Source organism: Camelus ferus, chromosome 22 (assembly GCF_009834535.1).
Source record: "Camelus ferus isolate YT-003-E chromosome 22, BCGSAC_Cfer_1.0, whole genome shotgun sequence".
NCBI lineage: Eukaryota > Metazoa > Chordata > Mammalia > Artiodactyla > Camelidae > Camelus > Camelus ferus.
The window spans coordinates 15,751,059-15,773,484 of record NC_045717.1 but is presented as its reverse complement, the minus strand read 5'-3'; the positions used below and the strand labels follow the sequence as shown (position 1 = coordinate 15,773,484).

The following is a 22,426-nucleotide window of genomic DNA, read 5'->3' as shown; positions in this document are numbered from 1 at the left end:
AGTGTAGGCCTGAGGTCTGCCCCTCACCTGTCTCTGTGCAGGAAAGTGGGCTGCTGTGCTGCTGGGAGAAGGATTAGCACTCTTCATACTGTGCTAAGGCTCAGTACCCTTAGCTCTCAGCCTTCTTCTCTCTGGGTGGAAAGTTACTGGTCGGGGCACCTGGTTGGCATCTGAGGCCCCATTTCACACATGAGGACACAGGTGCAGAGTGGAGTCGGGGAAAAAACCCCATGCCTTCCGGGCCAGGCCTGGGAGCTCCCTGAGGCTCCCACCTTCTCTGAAGCCTCTCGCCCTCCCTCCCTCCCCGACAGGTGGCGGCGGAAGAGCTAAGCTACGTGGCTTAGTCCATCAGCATCTTATTCTGGGTAATAAAAAATAAAAATAAATGGATACCTGTTTTCCACTGCTAAAACTGAAGCACCACTGTGAGCAACAGGAGAGGGAGAGGAGCACCCGAGGGAGAGAGGAGCCCGAGACAGAGCGAGCGCCCACTGCTGGCACGTGGCGGAGAGGAGAAGGAGAAGGGAGAGCGGGAGGTGGGGCGGCCGAGGACCGCCCGCCAGCGAGCCCGCCAGCCCCGCTCGCTGAGGAGCCCCGCGCTCGCCGCGTCCACACCTGGGTCTGCGACCAGGGCGGAGGGAGGAAGACCCTCATCTCAGAGTAGCCCTTTCCTCTATTCTTTTCTTTCTTTTTCTCTTTTATTGAAAGGGGACTACGTTTTAGCTGGAAAAAACTTCGCATTTCTGTGCCGAGCAGGCTCCTTGCAGGTGGCGGCCATGCCGGTAGAGCCCCTCCAAGTGCGGGTTCCGTCCACACCGGCTCTGATACCGCCGCAGTCACACTGCCTGTGTTGTCAGGTTTTCATTTAAAGAAAATACTTGTTTGGGGGTTTTGTTTGTTTTTTAAAGATTCTTTAAAAGGCGAATTGAAAAATATACTTTTCTGAGTTTGTCTCTCAAATCTTAGTGGTGGACCTGGGAGATGTGAGAAGCTTCCAGAAATGAAGTTTAAACGAGCCAACCCAACTCAAGATTAGGATGAACACCTGTGACCGGAGGAAAATTTTTTTTTTTTTCAGTTTTAGCTTCCAGCGGCTTCTCCCTGTGCATCAGGGCGGTAAGGGAGCACAGTCCTGGGCCAGGCAGGCGGCTCCATGTCTCTGCTGGACTCCAAGAAGCAGAGCGCGTCCCGTGCACCGTGGACTCGGCCCCCTGGGAGGGGCCTCAGGCAGGACTGGCCGTGAGGTCAGAGGACCGGAAGGTGGCTGTTCCCTGGCCAGTGGCTTCTTACCCGGGGTCCTTCCTAAGGATTTGGTGGAAAGCGGCAGCCAGGGGGATCTGTCCCTGTCCCCAGGGAAGCGCCCATGGTTCCTGTGGCCGATTAGACTCACCAAGCGCCTAATCGCTCCTTGTTCCCCACCCTACCCCCTTAGTTTGGAGTCCTCCTACTTGTGGGCATAGCTTCAGTGAGGTGGGGTTGTTTCTGCCTTGGGCAGGGGTGAGGGCAGGAATAAGTTTCAGAAATAAGTTGTGTGCTGAAGGGCTTGGAGTTTGTCACATCAGGTGGTACAGGGAAGCATCTACCTGTGTCTGGGTTGCAACTTGGGAGTAGTAATTAGCTGGTGGAGCCATCTCAGCTGTTTGCACACCATGGTGGAGAATTAGCCTCCCTGGTGGGACCTAGTTGGGGACCGTCTAACCTTAACTCTGCCTACCCAGGCCCTGATGACCCTGAACCCCAGTATCCCCCCATGTGCCCTACACTGGCCCTCATCCCAAAGTCTCCAGATTCCAGCTGGTACATGGGAGAAATGGAGACACACAGGCCACCTTTCTGGCAAGGTCTCTTATTTATTACCATTGCTGTAGGGCTTTCGGTTCCCACTTCTTTTGGTAGCTGCATAGAGTTGGATAGGTTTTCGCTATGACCCCTTGTGCGCCGTCCCCATGGGTGACACACCCACCCACCCTGTTCTGTTCCTTGGAATGCTTTGCTTCCACTTTGTGCTGTTTGCTTTTTTTCCTCCACCTTAGCAGCAGTTACTATGAGTTTTCCAAATCAAGGAGCATCTGTACCAAGGCAATGTAACTTGATTTTTGGTCTTTTGTTTTAAGCTCTTTTGTCACCTGTAAAATCTTAATAAACCGCTCTTGCTTTCACACCGGGTCTGGATAACTACAGGGGAACTGCAGAGCACTTGGTCTGGGGGTCTGGCTGGTTGGGGGCAGGGGATTTGGGGCCACCTTGGTGGCAAAGTTGAGACGCCAAACCTGCGCAGCAGGGACTGGAAAAAGGGACCCTGGGCCCCTCTTGTGAGCAGTGTCTGGGTCTGTGCAGGGGCATTTCTCAGCGTCCAGCTGCATTAGACTGTTGGGCCGAATAGGAAGCTTGGGAGGGCTGGGCCGGTGGTGGCGCTATAGGACCCCCCCCCCCCACCCGCCAGCCTGGTGGTGGATGGCGGTGGACAGAGCCGCTTCCCTCCCCACCCCCAGGTGACAAGGTCCCAGGAGACAGCAGAGAGGACCACGCATGTTTATTGTTGCCTCATCCCGCCCGCCCGCCCCCAGATCAGCGGCAACCGCACTCATCCACCACCATGTCTTCGTAGTGCCGCAGTACCACGTTGTCGCTGTTGTCGAAGAAGAGCACGGAGATGGGCGACAGGCGGGCGGGCACACAGCAGGGCAGGCCGGCGGCGCCGGGGGCTGCCGCGTGCATGAGCGCGCGCAGCACCGCGTGGTTGAGCGCGGGCGCCCCGCCGGGTTCTGACATAGCGGCGGGCAGCGCGCACTTGCCCTGACAGTAGTTGGCCAGGAAGCCGCGCGGCGCGATGACCCAGCGGTGCCAGCCCACCTCGCGGAAGCTCACGTAGAGCCGCCGCGCGCGACACGCGCCCCCGGAGCTGCCGCCCACTGCGGGCTCGGCCTCGCGCCGCGGCCGGGTCAGAGGGTGGCACAGGCGCGGGTCGAGGGTCACCAGCAGCAGCGAGGCCTCGGATAGGCGCGCGCAGTAGGCGGGGGCCCGGGGACGCAGCGCCAGCGTCAGGCGGAGGCTGCGCGGCGTCGAGGCGTTGCGGGCCCAAGCGGCGCCCAGCAGCTCGGCGCGCACCGGCGTTCCCAGAGTGGGCACCGCCTGGCGGAGCAGCACCGGCCCGGGGCTCGCGCCTGCCGGCGCCACGCTCAGTTCCCAGCCTCCCGCCGTCGCCTCCGCGGCCGCGAAGCGCAGTTCCAGGCGCGCCTGGCTCGGGCGCTCGGCTGGTTCCACGGCCGATAGATCGAAGACGACGGTCCATTCGGGGCACTGCCCAGCAGCCGAAGAGGGCTCTGGGGGCCGGGCGGCTGCGCCTGGGGAAACAGGGAGAGGGCTCGGCTGGCGCTGCTTCTCCATCCGTTGCCCGGCCCGCCCGCGAGGGGGTCTCGGTTGGGAGGCGAGGAGCGCACCATCTGTTAGAAGGCGTCAGATGGTGTGAAGCGGCGGGGGGGGGGGAGGGGGATGGAGTTGGGGGGGCATCACTTGCAAGTAAGAGGCCCTGCCCGGTGCAGGGCAGCCAGAGCCAGTCCGCGTTTGGGGACATGGTGGGGAGGAGGATAGGATAAGCGAAGGCCTGGGGCCCCGTGGGGAAGCGATGCTTGGGCGGTGTGTCATCTGCAGGAAGGCATCAAAGTAGAGGGGACGGGACTGAGTAGAGATAGGGCTTCAGCTGTAAGCACAGAAACCTGGCCTTCGGACCACTCCCTCAGGTTCCCGCAGATATCCACACGGAGGAGCGGATGGAGTGCAGAGGCCCAGACGGAGCAAGTGGGGACCCTCAGGGCTCTCCGGCTTCCCTCACGCAGGGCTAGTGGTTTGTGTCGGCCCCGGGGGCGCCCAGCGGGGTCTCCGCTCCCCAGACCCACACTTCGGGCGCAAGTTCCACTCACCGCGGTCCGGGACGTGGCGCACGATGTTTCCAGGGACCCCAAGCCCCTCCACGTGGCATGGTCGCAGGTTGGCCCCCGGAGGCGTCCTCCGTGGGCCCGCTCTGGCCTCCTGGTGGTCCCGGCGGCGGAACAGACGCCACATGACTGGAGGTACGGGCCGGGATGTGGGGGCGTCTCGGGGAGCGTCGGGCAGCCCGAGAGCCTGGAGCAGGGCGGCGGCGGCGGGGCCTGGGGGCACGGGGGCATAGGTCGGGGACAGCGAGGGCAGCAGCAGGGCCAGTAGAAGGACGCGGCGGTCGAGATGGTAGGCGCGGCGGTGGCATCTTCCTCGCTGGCGGCGGGCGGACGAGTGCTCAGGGGCTGCCGGACTCCCCGACCTGCGGGCTGGGGGCGGGGCCGGGGTCCGGGTGCCGGGGGGCGTGGCCGCGATCCCGAAGCCTAACTGGGACCAATCCCGGGGGTGGAGTCTCGAGGGTGAGGGGCAGGGGTCCCGGGAGTGGCCAGGGCGGGGGTTGGGGCAGGGGGCGGAGCTTGAGAGGGCCAGGGTCCCGAGGCGCGAGGAGAGGGGAGCAGCGTGGCAGTCCCCGGGGGTGCAGTTGGATGGGGCTGGGTCCTGGGCGGCGGGGCCGGGGTCGAGGGGTTCAGAAGCGCTTGTCCTTAACCAGGCCGTTCCTCAGAGGCTTCCTGCGAGCCAGAACCGGCCCAGATTAGCCTGGGGACCCCACGGATCCGCATTGCGCCTCCCTATCCCCGTCCCGCCCTCCTTGTCCGCCACATCCCTTTTCCCAGCCCCGCCTCTATCCTTCCTCCCAGCCCTCAAGGCCCGGCTGTCTGCCTGCTGGGCAAGTGGTCCCTGCTCCTCCCCGCAATTAAACTCTCCTCTCCCCTCCTCCCCCCCAGGCCACTGGAGAGCAAAAGCCACCTACCAGTTTCTGCCTGACTTAACCCCACCACCTGGACCTGGACCAGCACTTTATCCTCTCCTCCCACGGAGGCTGACTGACCAGAGGCCCCTGCAACCTTACTTGGCAGTCTCCTCCCCAACTCCAGTGGCCCTACCAGGAAAGGCTTCCCAGCCCCTGGGATTCTCCATCACTGCTGTTTAATCTGCTGCAGCCCATACTTTGCTTCCATATCCTAAAACAAGTTACGTGATGTTTTAAAACGCTCATCAATACAATAAGCGTCCAGCTTAAGATCACAGAGAAAGACCCCTAACTTCTAAACAATAAGCATGGTTTGCATATTTCAAACTGACTATAAGGATGTCTTCTCCTGCATCTCAGTTTTCCAAAAATGTGACAGATCACTCCCATGTGCACCGCTGCTCTCCTTAATTCCATCTGCTCTGCGTGTGTTAGTGGCAGGTTTGTGGGGTTCTGACTGAGAAGGGACCTGCACCCTGGGGTTTCTGCCCAGGCCCACCTCACCAGACAGGACAGGCCTGCCCCTGCTCCTCACCAGTATTGCCAACGCTTGCTCGGAGTTGCTCCCATTTAACTAGCCAGCCTGCTGGTACCAAGAAGGCATCTCACTGTAGCCTAGTGGGCCTGGCCATTGGCCATTCCTGTTCCCACTCCCGGGAAGTCTTCATGCCTTTGCACATGGTCGGTCAGTCTCTTTGCTGAAGTGAGTTCTACGGTCTAGTTTACATATAAATGTATTAAGCTTTTTGAGCCAGTAATACAGTCTCAGGATCTAGACATCAGAAAGCACAGAAAACTCACAGTTTGCCCGAGCTGCTCCTGGGGATCTACCATGGTATCACAGACCCTATCACATGTGCTTTTCTGTCCCCTGCATCCCTTTGGTTTGCAGAGCACTCTAGCTCAGAGTCCCTTGCATATAAGAACGTAACGACTCTCCTAGGGAAGATGATGTCAGTCGCTTTAATTTGCTCTTCCCTTGGGCTGGAGCCGACAGATGCCCCTTCCTGGGAGATGGCGTCTCCCCCTCGGCCCACTTCTCCGTGGGCTGCTGCTATCTCTTGCTGCCATCGCAGCCGACCTTTATCTGTGAAGTCAGAGATAAGCCCTCCATGGACCGCCCATCTATCTCTGGCTCTGCCTGTTGGTCCTTTAGACAGAGCAGAGGTGGGGCTCCTGGCCTCTCTATTCTTCTCATAGTTTGATCGCTGGATGACAGTCTCTTGTTTCAGCTCTTGTTCCATTTCATAGCTTCCACAAAGGATTAAAGATGTCGAAGTTTGAGATGGGGGCTGATACGAGATAAAGATATGAATTTGCTCTTTTCTCCAGGTTACCCAGCGAGCGTCCCACTGACAGTTCTTCCTTCCCTCCTGGGGATGCTTATTTGCTCAAGTTTGATGGCCCAGCTCAGTTCCGGCCTTGTTTGAATTCCTATACTTTTACATAAGTTTAATACCTTCAAGGATCCATACGCCCGCCCAGTGCCTTTTTATCAGAGCTTTCCATGTGATTCTGGTTTGTTTTTCTGAACAAGCTTCGAAGTGCCCCTTCCCCTATCCAAAACTGTTAGTATTTGGAGGAGGGAGGAGTCCCCAGCTCAGGCAAGATGGCCTTTCTGCAGCATCAGATTTGCACTTTTCAGTCTCAGGGCACCACTGCAGGGAAGGAGAATCAGGACAAGAGTGGAAAGTGGAGGGAGATGAGGGCAGGAGATGAGGGCGGATTCTGGATGTTTCCTTGAGGATGAGGAGGCAAGGGAGAGAAGGTGGGGGTGAGGGGACTCCTTCAGGTTTTACAAAGTTTTACCCTGAGTTGCCATCCACTGCACAGACATTCGTGAAAGGTAGTCTGGGATGGGGAAAGGGGCAGCTTTTGGATATTTTAGAAGGGGCTGTGTTTGTCAAGCAGACACTGAGACAGAGACGGCACTCGGGAGCACTGTGAGCTGGGAGAGAAACTTGGAAGTCGAAGTGGATTAAGCGAAAGGGCCCTGGGAGGTGGCGAGGACCAGAGACGAAGCAGGAAGGCACCAGCAAGTGAGGTGGCAAGAAATGGGGAGCAAAGGCAGACTGGTGACTGCGTAAGAAGGGGTTGGGGTGGGTATGGCGTTTCTTTTGGGGGAATGACAAAAATGTTCTCAAACTGTGGTGATAGTTGCACAAGTCTATGAATGGTCTAAAAACACTGGAATATACACGGGAAATGGGCAAATTGCATGGTGTGTGAATTCTATCTCAGACTTATATAAAAAAAAAAAAAGAGGAAGTGACCCTCAGCGTTAGCACCAAGAAGGCCTCACTCAGTGGAGCAGACAGGAGTGGTCTCAGGTGTGTGTAGGTGGAGAGAACTCAGAGCCGGCTCGATTCTAGAAGGGAGAGAAAGGGGCACTGAGCTGTAAGGGAGAGATAGAACCTGGCCAGGCCGGCACTGAAGGGCAAAGAGAGGATTTCGCTCCTTAATCAGAATGTCTTTGAACAGGTAAGAGGGTGGAGTTCCCTGGTCCAGGATGGCAGCCCCAGAGAGAGACCAAAGCCGCCGGCCAGCTGAAGAATTTTGATGTCCTCATCAAGCTACTCTTGCTTTCTTGAGGCCAGGTCATCAGGTGAGTGGACGATGGTGAGGACAGTTGGTGTCCGAGGAGAAGGGAGAGCCCCAGGAGAGCAGGTGCGCCGGCACTGCGCAGGCATCACCGAGGACCCCTGGTCCACGTTGGTGCTGCAGCGAGACCCAGACCACAGCTGCGGACCAGAGCTCTTTAGATACGGGATGGGGGTGGGGGGTGCTGAAAGCATAGCGGAGGCGTAAGTGGATGTACGGTGCCGTGGGGTGTGCTGTGCAGGTCAGCAAACCCACGGCGGGCTGAGGGCCCCTGATGGACTGCGGTCCCAGCAGCCTGCGAAGACAATGGGGCTTCAGACCGAGGTCGCGAGCAGGGCGCTGGGGCCACTACAGAGGCCCAGTAGGGACCCAGTAGAGGAGGGATCGGGAGAGAGAACCAGCACCGGGGACGCCGGGGCGAGGGAGGCACCGGTGCTGCCGTATGATTTGTTTCTCCACTCCGAACTCCTTCAAAGTGGTTCTCAGTCATCACTTCCGTACTGTTTTCAAACCTAATGAATTTTCATCTCTATGGTCTTCGTGATCCCAGGTCTGAGCAACTGAAGTTTCCCTTGTGGCTTTTTTTTTTTCCCCCCAATTCTGACAAAGTTCCTGTGCTTAAAAAAGAACATCTGTTCCTGCTTCTGAGCTGCCCTATGAGGAGCACGGAGCATGGACTTTACCTCCCGTGGTCTCGTCCCGCCAGGGCTTAGGGCTGCATAGTGTGGATCCTTCCAGATCAAAAACTGCACCTGAATTTCTCTTCCTGTCCTTTTACTTGCAACTTTTATGCACCCTGGAGTTGAAGTCTTTTAACCAGGATAGAGATGGATTAAAAAAAAAAAGTCTCATAACTGTCATGATTATTCCACGTGTGTTTATTTGGATGCCTAATATTTGAGATTCTACCCTCTTATTTTGCGTTACTTCTGCTTTTTCTAACTTTCCTTTTCTGAACTTACTTTGTTGCATCTATTTTTTGTTCCATTCTCCCCTCTACACTCTAATATTGTTAATGGGAGTACTTAATATAGCCCAAAGGTAATCCCTACCCTTTTGCAAGATGCAAAGCCACCAATCCTGTTAATATTATTAATATTATTAATTAATAACACTTAATACTTCAGCTCTAATTTTTTAAAATCTCATAAAGTAGGCATTTAAAATTTACCCAAACAAACAAAAACACCAAAAATTTAAAAATAAACCAAAAAAATTTTACCCAGATATGTGCCCATTTCTTTGCTGATCTATTTCTTGGAATAGCTTTCCTGTTTTCTGAAATATACCCCTGGAGGAGCTCTGTGGGTGGTAATAAACATTCTTAGTTTTTGTTCTTGTGGGTATCCTTTCTTTTTCTTTCCTTCTTTCCTTCCTTTTCTTTTCTGTTGCTGGGGCTCAAACCCCAGGATCTCATGTAAGTCAGTGGAGATGCTTTCCCTCAAGTAACCTGTTTTTAAAGTTGTGTACAGAATTCCCGGTTGCTTGTTACTTCCTTTCAGCCCTTGAGGTGACGTTTGACTCCAGTATTCCAGCTCCCTGTGCTGCTGTAAGCCTCCCATTGTTTTGTAGGTCATGTCTTTTCTTTGGCCGTTTTACATTTTCACTGTGATGTGTTTGGGGCTCAGAAGCCTTTTTATTCATCCTTCTTATAATTTGTGTCTTGTCACTTTCTGGAAAAATCTCTCAGCATTATGTCTCCTCATATTGCCTCTCCTTGCCTGTCTCCTATTAGAACTCAGCCAGATAATTCTTACCGTCCTAGCTGTCATATTTTCCATCTACTGAGGCTGCGTTCTGGGTCATTTCTTCACAGCTTTCAATTTACCAATTCTCTTTTCAGCTGTATCTAATCATTAGTGACGACATCTATAGGTTAAACGGTGGTCCCTAACAGGATATATCCAACATCCTAATCTCTGGAACTGTGATTGTGACTTTATCTGGAAAAAGCATCTTTGTAGATGTGATTAAGTGAAGGAATTTGGGATGAGATCATATTGAACTTAGGATGTGTCTAAATCCAATGACAAGTGTCCTTATAAGACAGAAGAGCCAGAGAGAAGACAAGACCATGTGAAGACAGGAAATGAAGATTGGGGTGATGCAGCCACAGGCCAAAGACCATCTGGAGTCCCCTCCAAAACTGGAAGAGGCCAAGGAAGGATCCTCCCCGTGAGCTGTCAGAGCAAGTGTGGTCGTGCTAGCGCCTTCATTTCAGACTTCTGGTCTCCAGAACCGTGAGAGCGTAAACTTCTGTTGTTTTAAGCACACCAGTTTGTGGTACTTTGTTATGGCACCCCAGGAAAGTAACAACATCCAACATGGTTTTTGACAGTTTCTCGTGCCTTTTATATTTTTTAAGAAGCTTTTTATTTGAGAATAATTTTAGATTTGCAGAACCATCGCAAAGATTGTCTAGAGAGCTCCAGGGGAGGCCCTCGCCCAAACTTCCTCAAATCTTAACATCGCCACTGTGCATTTGTCACAACTAAGAAACCAATGCTGGGACACTGCCAGGAGCTGAACTGGAGACTTTATTTGGAATTTCATTGGTTGGTTTGTCCACAGATGGCCCTCTTCTGGTCCAGGATCCCTCGCTGCCTTCAGTCAGTCTGATCTGGGACAGCTCCTCAGTCTCCTTGTTTTCCATGACCTGACGGCTCTGTGGTGTCCTGACCAGCTCCTCTGTGGCACACTCCACACTCTCAGTACCTTTTATCCTATCTCGTTTTATACCCAACTGCGCTAACTCCAGCCATCCCCAGGGATCAAGTCCTGTGGATGGGGCCCATGGGGCAGCGTGTCCCCTGGTCCCGACATTTCTGTATGTTGTTAGTTCTTTGCCATCCTAATGGAAATGCTGTCACTGGGGACTGGGGATGCTAGCCCCCCAACCCACATTCTGGCTGGACATTCTTGGGGGTGACAGCAGGGGGCACTGTGGGGACCAGAGGACCTGACCTCCTCTTTGCCTGGGGCTCTGCATTTACAAGGATACCTCCAGAAGTTCAGTTTCATAGCAGGGAGATCTTTCAGAGTTTTAGATTTGGCCAAGCAGGACCTTGAGGCCAGAGAGCATCAGCATGAACAGAGCAAGGGCTCTCTGGGTTGCACACGGCACCCCCTCACCCCCACCTCCACTGCCATTGCTTCTGGAAGCCTCTGAGGGTTGGTCAGTCTGTTCAGTGAGTTCTCACTGATCTCTACATGCAATTCCCGACTCATGTTCAAGGACATTGACAATCCCACACCCCCAAACTAGACTCTCAACCCCCTGCCCCACCAGTTCACACGGCCCTGCCCCGAGTCCCATCTCAGTCAACGGCAGCTCGAGCCAAAAGTCTTGGGTTGTCTTTGACTCTTTTATTTCTGTTTCACCTACATCCAAAGCAAGTCTGGTTGGTTCTACAACAGAGTTGAGATCTGACCGCCGGGGTGACCTCGTCTGCTGCCTGGCCCTCTTGGGTCCCCTCCCTGCTTTCCTGCCTGACCCCTCTCTACCCTGGGTGCTGGCCTTCGGGCCTCAGCACACTCCAACTGTGGTTCCATCGTTGCAGGTGCAAAATGCTTCCACTAATTTCAGCCAGGCCTCCGAGCCCTCCCTTGATGCCACTTGCCGCTCTGGCTATCCCCCCAGTTCTCCACTTGCCTTCTCATGTCTTTCAAGGAGATTTTTTAAATCTCTGGTTCTCTCATCCTCCTTGCCGCCCAGTTAGACCCTCCTCGTTGTGCTCTGAACCCACTGCTTCCCGGAAACCACCTTTCCCAGGTTGGTCACTGATGACCTCCCAGAGGCCAAAACATAGGGTCTGCTGGATAGCACCCCCACCTCACGACTGCTCAGCCACCCCTCACACCCTGCCGGTCATCCAAACCCGCCTCCATTCACTCCTGGGGCTTTGGACGCCATCTGGCTCTCCTGGGGCTGGCAGTCCCAAGGGCGCTACCTCCAAGATGCTCGAGGCCCCCTTTCCTCTCCACCCCTAGGACTCCTACCTGGGTTGGACTGGGTCTCAGCCCCTTCCTCTGCTTAGGCTGAGCAGCGGTTGCCCTGCTGGACCTTGAGGCCAGAGAGCATCAGCATGAACAGAGCGAGGGCTCTCTGGGTTGCACACGGCACCCCCTCACCCCCACCTCCACTGCCACCTGCTAGCCACCTGCTAGGAGGCTGCCATTCCTAGCTTGGAATGCTGGCTGCTCCTCGTCATGGGGCTTGGCCCTCAGGGCTCCCTCTACGGAGACCCTGATCCTCCCCTTTCACCCCTCCGCCCTGACCCCCAGACCTCTCTACCCCACCTTCCTTGCTGTCTGCCCTGACAGTGTCTACTCTGTCGCTACAGCATCGTCCACACCTTTTTGCAGTCTCTCTTTTGGATGTAGGCTGGCAGGGAGGTGGGCAGCGTCCGCATCGGCCTCACTCGCTGCCAGCTCTCTAGGGCTGCCCACAGACATGCTTGGCCAGACAGACGTGGCTAAAGGAATGAAGCAGGGGCGGCGGCCCCTCCACACTCACTCAGCTTTGCCGGCCTTGGGGCTCAGGGCCTCTGCTGTATCGTATTCCCGCACATCCTTCACCTCGCGCACCTGGCCTGTCAGCACCTTGGCAGCAAAAGCCATGATGTACTGTGGAGGAAGGGGGAGGGCACAGGTGAGAAGAGAGCCCCTTCCCCGACCGCGCTGCCCTCCTGCCAGCCGTGCGCTCCTGCCCTGCCCAATATGCCCCACCCCGGGTGCACCTGAGAAGGGCCTGCCCCTGGACGGCTCCTGGGGATCAGGGACCAGGACGGGACTGCAGTCCAAGGGGGCGGGGGTGGCGAGGGGTTGGCATCAACTCACCAGGAACCAATAGAGGTTCATGAGGGTGAGCAAGAGCAGGAGTGCGTTGAAGAAGAAGTAGAAAGGGATGTCAGGCACGGCACGCAGGCTGCAGTGGCTCGTGGCATACAGGACCTTGAGCGGGAACCAGTAGAGGCGGAACCAGAACCTGCAGGAGGGAGGGGGCGGGTCGGGGAGGCTGTGGGGGAGAGGGGGAAGGTGGCCCCACCCAGGCCTTGTCCTGTCCCACATGGACTCATCCATCGGTTCCTGCACGTCACCACCCGACCGTTGTTCATTCCTGCCCATGTGCCTCCAAGCTGGCTCTGTCCTTTCCTGTCCAACCTATTTCTTCCCAACTCTGCTGCCCTCCCAGGCCCGCCCACCTCACCAAGCTCCACCCACTCCCCTGCTTGGCCCCGCCCACCTCCACCTGGTGGCTGCCCCTTCCACTAGGCCCCCTCCTGCCCTGACGCTCACCAGCTGAGGCTGAAGCTGAGGCAGCCCAGGTCTGCGGCCAGTGCGTGCAGCCGGTGGTGAGATCCTCCGCGGGACTTGAAGTAGATATTGAGCTTGGTGAACTCCAGCTGCACATCACTGATGTCATGCAGGAAGAGCACAAGGATGCCCACCTTGTGGTACCTGGGGAGAGAAGCAGGAGAGGAGAGCAGTCTGGTTATACTGGGTCTCCTATCTGCACCGAGGCTCCCAGGCACAGGCCTCTCTGGCTGCCCCTCTAGGCTTCCCACGGGCCCATTCAGAGCCGTCCTCCTCGGCCCACCTGCCCTGCCCACGCCCTCATGGGGCTATGTCAGCAGCAGCACCCAGGCTGTGCCTGCCCTGTGGCAGCCCCATCCAGGCCATCACCCTTCCCGTCTCACTGACCTCAAAGTGACTCAGGAATCTCCCTGGAAGTGCCTTCCCTGATCCTTCCTCATCTCTGTAGCCTGTGACCTTCCATGACCCCTGACCCTCACAGGCCTGGGCCATTCTGTGTCCAGATCCCCCACACTTTAAACCTGACTGCCATGCTGACACTCCCAGGTTTATACATTTAGCCTAAACACTGCTGCCAATTGCAGACTTGCCTGGAAAAGGCCGCATCCCCACCAGGATCTAAGAGCCCTGCCCTCGCCAGCCTCCTCACAGCTGCTTGGGCCAAGGGGCCTGAGTTCAGCCTGGGCGGGGCTGTGCACCTGTCACAGTCTCCATCCCTACTCTACCCTCCTGACAGCTCAGGCTCCTGACTGCGGAGCCTTCACCTTTGACCACCCTACCTAACCTCACCACCCCCGCAGCCCTTACCTTCTGACTTTATTCTTCCATAGTTATCACCTCCAAACAAATTGTTAGTGCTTTTATTTCACGGGCTTTTTTGGGGGGGGAGGATGTTATCTGGTTCTACCCTCTAGAGCAGGGCTGTCTAATAGAATTTTCAAGATTGATAGGAATGTTCTAAGTCTGCATTGTCCAATACAGGAGCCACAGAGTAGGGCTGAAGAACAGAATGTTGGATTTGATTTAAGTTTAATTAGGGGGGAGGGTACAGCTCAGTGGTAGAGCGTACTTAGCACACACGAGGTCCTGGGTTCAATCCCCAGTACCTCCACTTAAAAAATAAACAAATAAACTTAATTACCTCCCCCTTCCCTTTTCCCTCCCCAACAAAAAACAAAAACAAAACATATAAGTTTAATTAAAATGGACACAGCCGCCTGTGGTCAGCGGCTGTTGCGCTAGAGGGTGCAGCTAGAGCAGCTAGTCCAATAGGAACTGAATATGTCGTTTTAATTTTCTATCAGCCACATTTTAAAAAAAGTAAAGAGAAAGAGGTAAAATTAACTTCGATAATATATTCTAGTTAGCTCAGTATATCCAAACTATTATCATTTCATAATATAAGAAAGAGACTACATCACAACATTGTAAAATGACTGTAACTCAATAAAAAAAAAAAGAGAGAGAGAGAGACTGCAAAATATTTTCACTCTCCTTGGCCCTTGGGATCAGGATGGATTTTACACATCCAGCAGGTCGTGGTTTGGACAGGCTCTGCCTGGAGCTCTGTGACCATGTGTCGTGGCCACAGTGGGTTCTAGAATGCCAGGGTTTGTCTACTGTGTTCACGGCTGCGCCCCCAGCAGCACCTGCTGCATGGCAGGTGCTCAGTAAACACTTGCTATGTGACCCGGCCAAGGGTGCCATCCAGGCGGGGTGGGAGGGGGACGGATGGTGTGGGAGCAGGGTGATGCCTCTCCACACCTGTTTCACCCATCACTCCAGAGTCACTCTCCAGAACCACCCCCCAACTCCTTGCCAAGCATTAGCCTCTGCCCTGTGCCAGCCTCCTGTCACTGCTCACGCCAGTGCCCTCCACCTTCCTGTTCCCTCCTGGACTCACCGGAAAGCATAGGAGGAGACAATGAGGACCAAGGTGACCACGTGGTGGATGAGCATGACCACAGAGTCCTTGCGCCAGGCATCCATGTACAGCGTGGCGTAGATGGAATGGCCATAGAAGCTTCCCTGTAGTAGGTAGGCAGCTGCGATATCCCGTGGGACTGCCATCGCTGTCTTCCAGTCTGGGGAGAGCCAGACAGCAGGTGCTGTCAGGGACCTGCAAAGCCTCTGGCATCCCCAAGCGATCCCACATGCCACCCCATCGAGCCGGGCGTGCTGCGCATCTCCGCAGGTGCATTAGTCGCTGGTTTCCTGCTGCCAGTTCTCTACCCATTGTTGTTTATGAATAGACATTTTTTTAGAACAGTTCTAGATCTCTAGAAAAAGGAGCTCCTACTCCTGAAATTGGTCCTTTGCAGAATTTCCAACTCTGCCCCAGCCCCCTTCCCGTCTTCTCTTACCAGGCTTTCTCGAGACACCCTGTCCTGGGTGCCAGACCCCCTGAAGCCTGGCTGTTACCTAGATGCCTCCTATGCTGCCACCTCAGTGACAGCCCTTCATCCCTTCATCTCTCTGCCCTGGCCCCTCCTGCAACGGTGATCCACCTGGACCCCCATTCACGGAGTCCATCTCTGTTCCACGCCTCCACTCACTTGCTCCCCCCGACCCCCCCACCCTGGTCCAGGCACCGCCATCTCCTGCCCAGCACAGCCCCAGCTTCTCCTGGCCTCCAGAGCCTGTTCTCGGCTGTCCACTCTCCCCACAGCAGCCTTGATGGCTGTGAATACACAGACCCCATGACCCGGCAAGTAGACTCCTGGCCTGTGCCCAGCGGAACTGAGAACAGATACTCAACAGCTCCTTGTACTCCCATGTCCACAGCAGCACTAGTCACAATCATAAAAAGGGGAACAGCCCAAATGTCCCTCAGCGGGTGAATGGGTACACAAAATGTGGCACACCCACACAATGGAACACTATGCAGCCACAAAAAGGAAGCACTGACAAGCTACAAGGGGGATGAACCTCAAAAACATTCTGCTGAGTGAAAGAAGTCAGTTACAAATGGTCACATGTAATCACGTACCAATGATTCCACATACACGAAATGTCCAGAACAGGCAAATCCACAGAGACAGAAAGCAGATTAGTGGTTGCCAGGAGCTGGGGGAGGACAGATGGGGAGTGACTGCTCATGGGGACAGGTCTCCTTTTGGAGTGATGGAAAAGTTCTGGAACTAGATAGAGGTGGTGCTTGCACAACACTGTGAATGTACAAAATGCCACTGAACTGCTCACTTTAAAATGGTGAATTTTTCAAAATTGTGGTAAAATATACTTATGACAGAAAATTCACCATCTTGACCATTTTTAAGTTCAGTAGCACTAGTATATTCACATTGTCGTGCAACCCATCTCCAAAATTCTTTTCATGTTGTAAAATTGGAACTCTGTCCCCATTAAACACTCCCTCTCTGTCCCCGTTCTGCCAGCCCCTGGCACCCACCAGGCTACTTCCTGTCTCTAGGGATCTGAAGACTCTAGGTGCCTAATATAAGTGAAATTATACAGTATTTGTCTTTTTGTGAATGGGGAAAATGGTTACTTCAATGTTACATAAATTTTACCTAATTAAAAAAGTATAAAACACCATACAGATCACTCACCCCCAACTTTAACAGGTCCGGGGCTCCCCAAGGGTCAGCAGCAAAACCCACCCTCCCGGCCAGACCTACCCCGAGTTCTGTGCACAGGTACATGCCAGCACTGCTGTCAGCGGAGGTCCCTCAACCTGCCAGATGCCTCTGTCCCTCTTTAGAGGGAAGGGATGCAGAGGCACCTTTCTGTGGAAACTAGATACCGACTTTTCCATCTATTGTGCTGGCAAGACTGTTACAGTGGGGAGTGCCCCCGCCTCCAGCCTTGGGCCCCAGATCTGGGCCAGAGGAAGGAGGGGAATAGATAATTCCCCGCCAGATGGTGGCATCTGCACCTCCCTGCACATTAAGGGGCCGGGCTCTGTCTGTGGACCTCCAACCTCCTCTCTACACACACCCCACCTGCTGCTCTGGACCCTCCATGTCACCCCTGCCTCATCGCCTTCCTGGACCTCTGGAGTCAGCCCCCTGGGTGTCCCAAAACCAGCTCCTAGTCTCCCTCCAATCTGCCCTACCCCCAGTCCCCTAGACCCCAGCGTCAGCCCTACCCCCTCCCCTTCTCTCTCACAGCCATCTCTGGTTTGGCAGCAAATCCTATCAATTCTGTCTTCAGAACATTTCTCAATCAGCCACTTCTCTCCCCACTTTGGCCCTGACATGGTCAGAGCCCCCTGGCTCTGGTCCTCAGCCCTCTCCTTTAATCACCCTGTCAGCATCCCCCCTCCCCCGCTCATGGCCCTCTGGGAAAGAGCTCCATTGTCCCCACCACGGCCAACTGGACTCCTGGTTGCTTCTGAACAGCCAGTAGTCTGTCTGTCCGACAGTGACCTTTGCATTTCCTATCTGCTCCTGGCTCCTCCAAGTCCCCACTCAAAAGTCACCTATGGTGGGACCATCCCCACCCCTGTAGCATATGCCTTCCTCCCCACCTCCCAGACACCCCTCTCCTCTCCTCACTCAAGTTGTCTCATCCACACTTATCACCATGAACAGACTGTATTTCACTATCTGTCCCCCCAAAACACAGGGGTGTGGGGGAGGGTACAGCTCAGTGGTAGTGTGTCTGCTTAGCATGCATGAGGTCCTGGGTTCAATCCTCAGTAACTCCACTGAAAAATAAATAAACCTAATTACCTCTCCCTTTTAAAAATTAAAAAAATATATAAAAATAAAAGAACACAGGGGTGGGGGGGCTTTCTCTGAGCTGCTCACAGCTGTGTCAGCACAGTGCCTGGTACACAGTCAGTGCTCAATATATGCGCATGCAAAGAAGCAGTTAATGTGCAATTGTGTTATCATAGCATCATTTATAAAAAGGAGCCAGAGGCTCCATCCCCTAAACTTTGAGAGAATTCAACTATGTACGATTCATTCTCATAAAGGAAAATTGAATGACAGCTGAAACCTCCCCTCCAGGGATTTACGACACCAGAAATGTGTATGTGTTACATGGCAAACGTGGCCATGTGGGCAGTGTGGTCCCACAAAGACAGACAGGTGCAGCTCGGGGGTTCCTTGCCTAGCCCTCCAATGGTGCCACCGGAGACCTCTTGGGATGCTTACATCACATAGCAGGAACCATGTGCGTCCCTGATACATGGCCTGGGTGGTCAGCACTGGGGTAGAGAAGCCTGACCCCCTCTTCACAGACCAAGTTTTCTACACCCACCTGCTGGCTGGTGACAGAGGACACTGCAGACCCCTTCATGTCCATCCCACCCAGAGTTCAGGCCTCAACGATCCCCACACCCAAACCAACCAATGGATGCAGCCACTTCTCACCATCTTTATCTCCTCACCAAGCTGGTCCAAGCCACACTGGTCTCTCACCTACCCCCTGGGCCCTGCTTCCCTCCTTTACCAAGACTCATCTGTCTCCACTTGGCTGCCAGAGGATGCTTTTTATAATTCACAAACCCATCCCATTATGATGAAACTCAAACTCCTGCCCCTCCTCTCATCCTCACACATCAAGCTCATGCAAGCCCCAGGGCTTTGGCATGTCCTATTCCTGACTCCTGGACCACCTCAGGAATGTCCTCCTCTAGGATGTCTCCCTGAGCCCTGACAGGGTGCCCTCTGACCTGGCCCCAGGGCCCTGGGATCGCGCTTGTCTCAAAGCAGACATCCAGCGTGGGATGTCTGATGAGTGTCTGGTTCCCCCATGTACTCTTCTCTGAGTTTAGAACCGAGCCCTCCCCTAACCTGCCCCATCCCGGCAGGTCCCCTACCATAGAAGACGGAGGGCGGGTCGTGAAAGAAGGGGTAGTCAGTGCCGAAGAGCAGGTAGGCGCTGTAGCTCCAGGCGCCCAGGTAGAAGAGAAATTTCCAGGCGCTCTCAGGCATCTTGGCAGCATCTCTAGGCTGGAGGCGGCACCGCTTGGCTAGGGGCTATGGGTGAGAAGGCGGGTGGCCATCAGCCCTAGGGGCCAAGGGTCGCCCCTGCAGGGTAGGGAAATCAAGGTCTGGGGACTCCCCAGGCCAGGAAGTGTTGGGGAGGACCAGGCCCGGTACCCACAGCCACCTGGAACGTAACCAGAGCCCACGTGTGCCTGCCAAGGGCTAAACTTAGTGCCCAGCTGTCCAGCCACAGCGGCGTGTGGAGGGGAGTGATGGGGGAGACCTGAGAGGAAATGTGAGGGAGGAGGGGGACACGTGAGTGTAAAGCAAGGGGGACCAGTGGGGTCGGCCCAGTGGAGTAGGGGGCTTGGGAGGTCACAGGGGGAGCTAGAAGTATGACAGGGAGGAGGGAGGATTAAACAGAAGACTTGGAAGGGGCTGTAGGGGTGAATCTGTGAAGCGAACATGGAGGGGAATATGGAGGCATCTGGGGGAACACGGCGGGGTAGGGGGCTGGAACTCCACGTGACCCCCATGGAGGAGAAACTTGAGGTGCCTCAGAGGAGGAATTTGGGGAGACCAGAGAAGAACAGAGGGTTGGGGAAGACGGGGTGGGTAGGTGGGGAAGACATGGGAACGCAGGGGGACAAAGGAAGAGAGAATGGGGCGGAGGGAGAAAGGGAATAGGTCCGGTAAAGGACATCACAATGAGATGGGGGACCTGAGGGACATCAGAGAGGACACAAGGGAAGTAGAGGCATGCAAATTGTGAGGCACGGAGGAATTTGAGGGCCTCAGCGCCCCTGGGGGCGGAGCCTCAATTTCCCTGGGGTCGAGGCTCCAGAGCTGCGGGACAAGCCCCGCCCCCTTCCCCTAGGCGAGGCTGAGGGGGCCGGAGCAACAGCAGTCGCCATGGAGACAGCCAGAGCCAGCTTCGGTAACCCCTGACAACCAGGCGGCTACCAAGAAGATGAGCTCTGGAGACTACGCAGCCCCTCCGCCCGTTTCTTGGGAAGGGCGAGCCTCGAACTGGAGCGAGTGCCTGACCTCCGAGGGCTCCAAAAGTGAGGGTCTTGTAACCTTGCTGTCCTCCACCCGGCTCCCTCAGGAACATGGGGAGGAAGCCTGCTCCACCCTGGTAGTTCCAGAGCGACCACATCCCCCTCCTGGGCTCTAGTCCTCGTTCTCCTGGGCCTCCCACTTCCCAACTGGTGGGGGCAGCAACAAAGCCAGATTGGGACCAGGGCTGACCTACGGAGAGGCCCTTAACATGCCTGCTTCCCCCTCCCTGGAGCAGGGTGGTGGCTGGGGTCTTTCTACCCAATGTGGGTGATATGGGGGTGGGGTGGGGACAATGGCAGCCAGACAACACCCCAACCCCTACTTAACAAGGGCCGGCCTCTTCCCAGCCAGCAGAGAAAGGCCCCTTTGTTGGCTCCCGGCGCTCTGTCCCTGCACCCCCTGCCACCTCCAGTCAGACTGGCGGAGTGACCGCAGCCGGTCCACAGGGGAGTCACAGCCAAGCCAGGAGCCCAAACGCTTTGCCACAAGCTCCCATAGCAGCGACCACTCCCCATGGATGGGAGGGAAGCTAGGCGCAAATGTCACCCCCACAGTCCCTCTCCGACCGGGACGGTGGCCTCCCTAGGCTCGCTGGAAACTGAACAATTTGGTCGCGACCGCTTGCAGGCCCCACTTAGAAGACCCAGGCCGTGCCACCTTCCCAAAGGCGGCGACCACGGCGTGGCCGGCGAGCCCAGGCCTTTGCATCCCTTGGTCAGAGGGTGGCGCTGACTCCAGACAGGCCCGCGGCAGCGACCGGGCAGCTCCTGCTTCTTCCCGGTAGCAGCAGACAAGCCAGTCCAGCCTCCACACGGACCCGGGACACCGCTTGGATTCTGAGCCCTCCCCGCATGGCCCAGGGGAGCAAGGCGCAGGCGGGCCCTTTGAGCCGAGCCCTCCCCGCCCGCGTCCTCCGCTTCTCGGTTCACTGCTCCGCCGGGCCCAAACGAGTGCGCGGCAGCTCAGGCCCTCCCATTGCCCGGGGCCCCCTTGTCCCGCACTGACCGGAATGGGTGGTGTCCCGGTTCCCCACATCTTGAATATCCCTCCCGTGTCGGGGTCTCCACGTCCCAGGCTTCCCCCAGCTCGGCCACACCCCCGCATCCACCCCCACCCCCACCCTGCACCGACCGAAAGGGGGACGCAGCGGCCCAGGATTCTGCGTACCGCGCTCCTCCAGCGCAAGGCCCCTCATGTTCCAGTGATCCTGGCCCGCGGAAACAGAAAGGGGCGCGCGGGGTCCTGGGATCCCCGTCCCGCGAACCCCTAACATCCCAGCCTCCCAGCCTGGGGCCCCCATGTCCGACCCCCAGCAGCACTGACCCGAAAGAGGCGCGAAGTGGCCGCCGAGCGCAGCGCGGTCCAGCCGAGCGCGCAGAGCGCCAGCAGCAGCAGCTCGGGCGGCGCCAGGTGCGCGTGCTCCGCCAGGCCGCGGCGCGCCAGCCCCCAGCCGCAGTCCGCGCAGCCCCGCGCCGCCGCCAGCGCGCTGCCCCAGCCGCGCTGCACCAGCTGTGCGTAGCTCGGCATGGGCTCGGGCCCCGTCGGCCCCGCCGCAGTCCCGGCCGCCGCCATGCCGCCAGCTCCCGGCCGTCCCGGCCGTCTGCGCCCGCCCGCGGTGGCCGCCGGAGCCGCGCGCCCCGCGTCACGCGCCGCAGTTGGGCAGGGGGCGCGCTGGCCGGAGCGCGGGGGACGGAGGGGTGGGGCCAGAGCTAGCTCCGCCCCGCAGGGACGCGAGGGGCTGAGACGCCGTGTCCGCGATTTCAGGGCGCGCGGGAGCTGGGTCCTCCAGTGGCAGCGGCGGCGACCTCGGGCGTATAAGTTCCTGCGTTGTCGTGCCGTATCCTGGAGGCGGGCCCGCTCTAGGGCTCATTTTCCAACAGAGGAACCCGGGAGCGGAGTGGAGGTGGAGGGGCATTGGTGTCTTCCCAGCATCCGCCAGGTCTGAACCTGAGTAGGGTCGGAGCAGTCCTGTGTCCCCACCCTCGTTCTCCGCCTGGACCCCCTTGCCCACGCTGGGCTCCTCTACCCTACCAGGCTGTGTCCCCGACATGGGGCACAAGGCAGGGTGGGAGCCGAGTGGGGGCACCAACAGGCCGTGCCCTCGACCGGCGACTCCCTCTAGCATGCCTCTCCTGCCCTGTCCCACAATGGGAACTCACCACTCCTGGTCTGAGGGCCACCTGCTTCTTTCTGTGACCCTGAGAACCTGGCAGGCCTCCCTGCAGGAGGTTAACACAGGGCTTCAGGGAGGCCAAGGAAATGGGCACCCATATAGGGGCACTCAGAGGCTGGATCAAGACCACACCTTCATGAGAAGCCCCCTCCCTCCCGCTGTGATCTTCCACTATCCATGACCAAGCCCTGAGTCCAAAGCCCCCAGTGGCCATCAGGGAGGGCAATGGTCACCTCTTGGGGACACCACCTCACCTGCCACTGATAGCCCTCATCCCAGCCCTCAGGACTCTGGCACACCTGTGCCCCTCCCTTCCCTTATCTAGGAGTCCTCCTACAGCCTTTCAAGGTGCAGGGTGCAGGAATCAGTGTGAGCCCTGCAGGAGCTGGGCTGGGTCCCCTAAGGTCAGCAGCCTGACCTGACCTTCAGGTGAAAATGGAAGGGAGGTCGAGGGGACCCTCATCCCTCCTCCTTCCCCTCACTCCTCATTGAGTCCTGCATACACATGCAGTTCATGCCGCCATCAAA

At 56.7% G+C, this 22,426-nt stretch overlaps 3 protein-coding genes and 1 long non-coding RNA gene across 7 annotated transcripts in view; 2 read left to right on the top strand and 2 right to left on the bottom strand.

Moving 5' to 3' along the window:
* Nucleotides 1–2,159, top strand: part of UPF1 (UPF1 RNA helicase and ATPase) — a 32,110-nt gene extending 29,951 nt beyond the window's left edge. For both annotated transcript variants that reach the window (XM_032465208.1, XM_032465209.1), the window contains exon 24: nt 312–2,159. The gene's annotated coding sequence lies outside the window, so the exon portion shown is untranslated. The remainder of the gene's footprint in view (nt 1–311) is intronic.
* A 409-nt stretch (nt 2,160–2,568) lies between these two features.
* Nucleotides 2,569–3,387, bottom strand: GDF1 (growth differentiation factor 1). The gene has a single exon (XM_032466346.1). It carries the CDS (start codon nt 3,385–3,387, stop codon nt 2,569–2,571), a length of 819 nt encoding a protein of 272 aa, XP_032322237.1.
* Nucleotides 3,388–3,520: 133 nt separating this feature from the next.
* Nucleotides 3,521–9,396, top strand: LOC116659009. 3 transcript variants are annotated; one of them, XR_004314278.1, is made up of 4 exons: nt 3,521–4,070; nt 4,821–5,066; nt 7,328–7,451; nt 9,291–9,396. It is a non-coding gene; the product is annotated as an uncharacterized LOC116659009 (long non-coding RNA). The 3 variants fall into 3 exon arrangements; XR_004314279.1 differs by lacking the exon at nt 9,291–9,396 and adding an exon at nt 8,057–8,185; XR_004314277.1 differs by lacking the exon at nt 9,291–9,396 and having other exon boundaries at nt 7,328–7,584.
* On the bottom strand, nt 4,414–21,500 carry CERS1 (ceramide synthase 1). Its single transcript, XM_032465210.1, has 7 exons — nt 21,049–21,500; nt 18,555–18,714; nt 14,667–14,847; nt 12,746–12,907; nt 12,287–12,434; nt 11,964–12,073; nt 4,414–4,604 (listed from the first exon to the last, which is right to left on the bottom strand). Exons 1-7 carry the CDS (start codon nt 21,295–21,297, stop codon nt 4,562–4,564), a joined length of 1,053 nt encoding a protein of 350 aa, XP_032321101.1. The 5' UTR covers nt 21,298–21,500; the 3' UTR covers nt 4,414–4,561.
* Nucleotides 21,501–22,426: the final 926 nt, after the last annotated feature.

Coding starts and splice junctions, on each gene's coding strand:
- GDF1 (XM_032466346.1), bottom strand. CDS start 3,387: ATGGAGAAGCAGCGCCAGCCGAGCCCTCTCCCTGTTTCCCCAGGCGCA.
- CERS1 (XM_032465210.1), bottom strand. CDS start 21,297: ATGGCGGCGGCCGGGACTGCGGCGGGGCCGACGGGGCCCGAGCCCATG. Junction 12,435..12,745: donor CTCAGCTTCAGCCTCAGCTG/GTGAGCGTCAGG, acceptor TCCCTCCTGCAG/GTTCTGGTTCCGCCTCTACT. Junction 4,605..11,963: donor CCCAAGGCCGGCAAAGCTGA/GTGAGTGTGGAG, acceptor TCTGGCTCGCAG/GAAGCCTCTGAGGAACGGCC.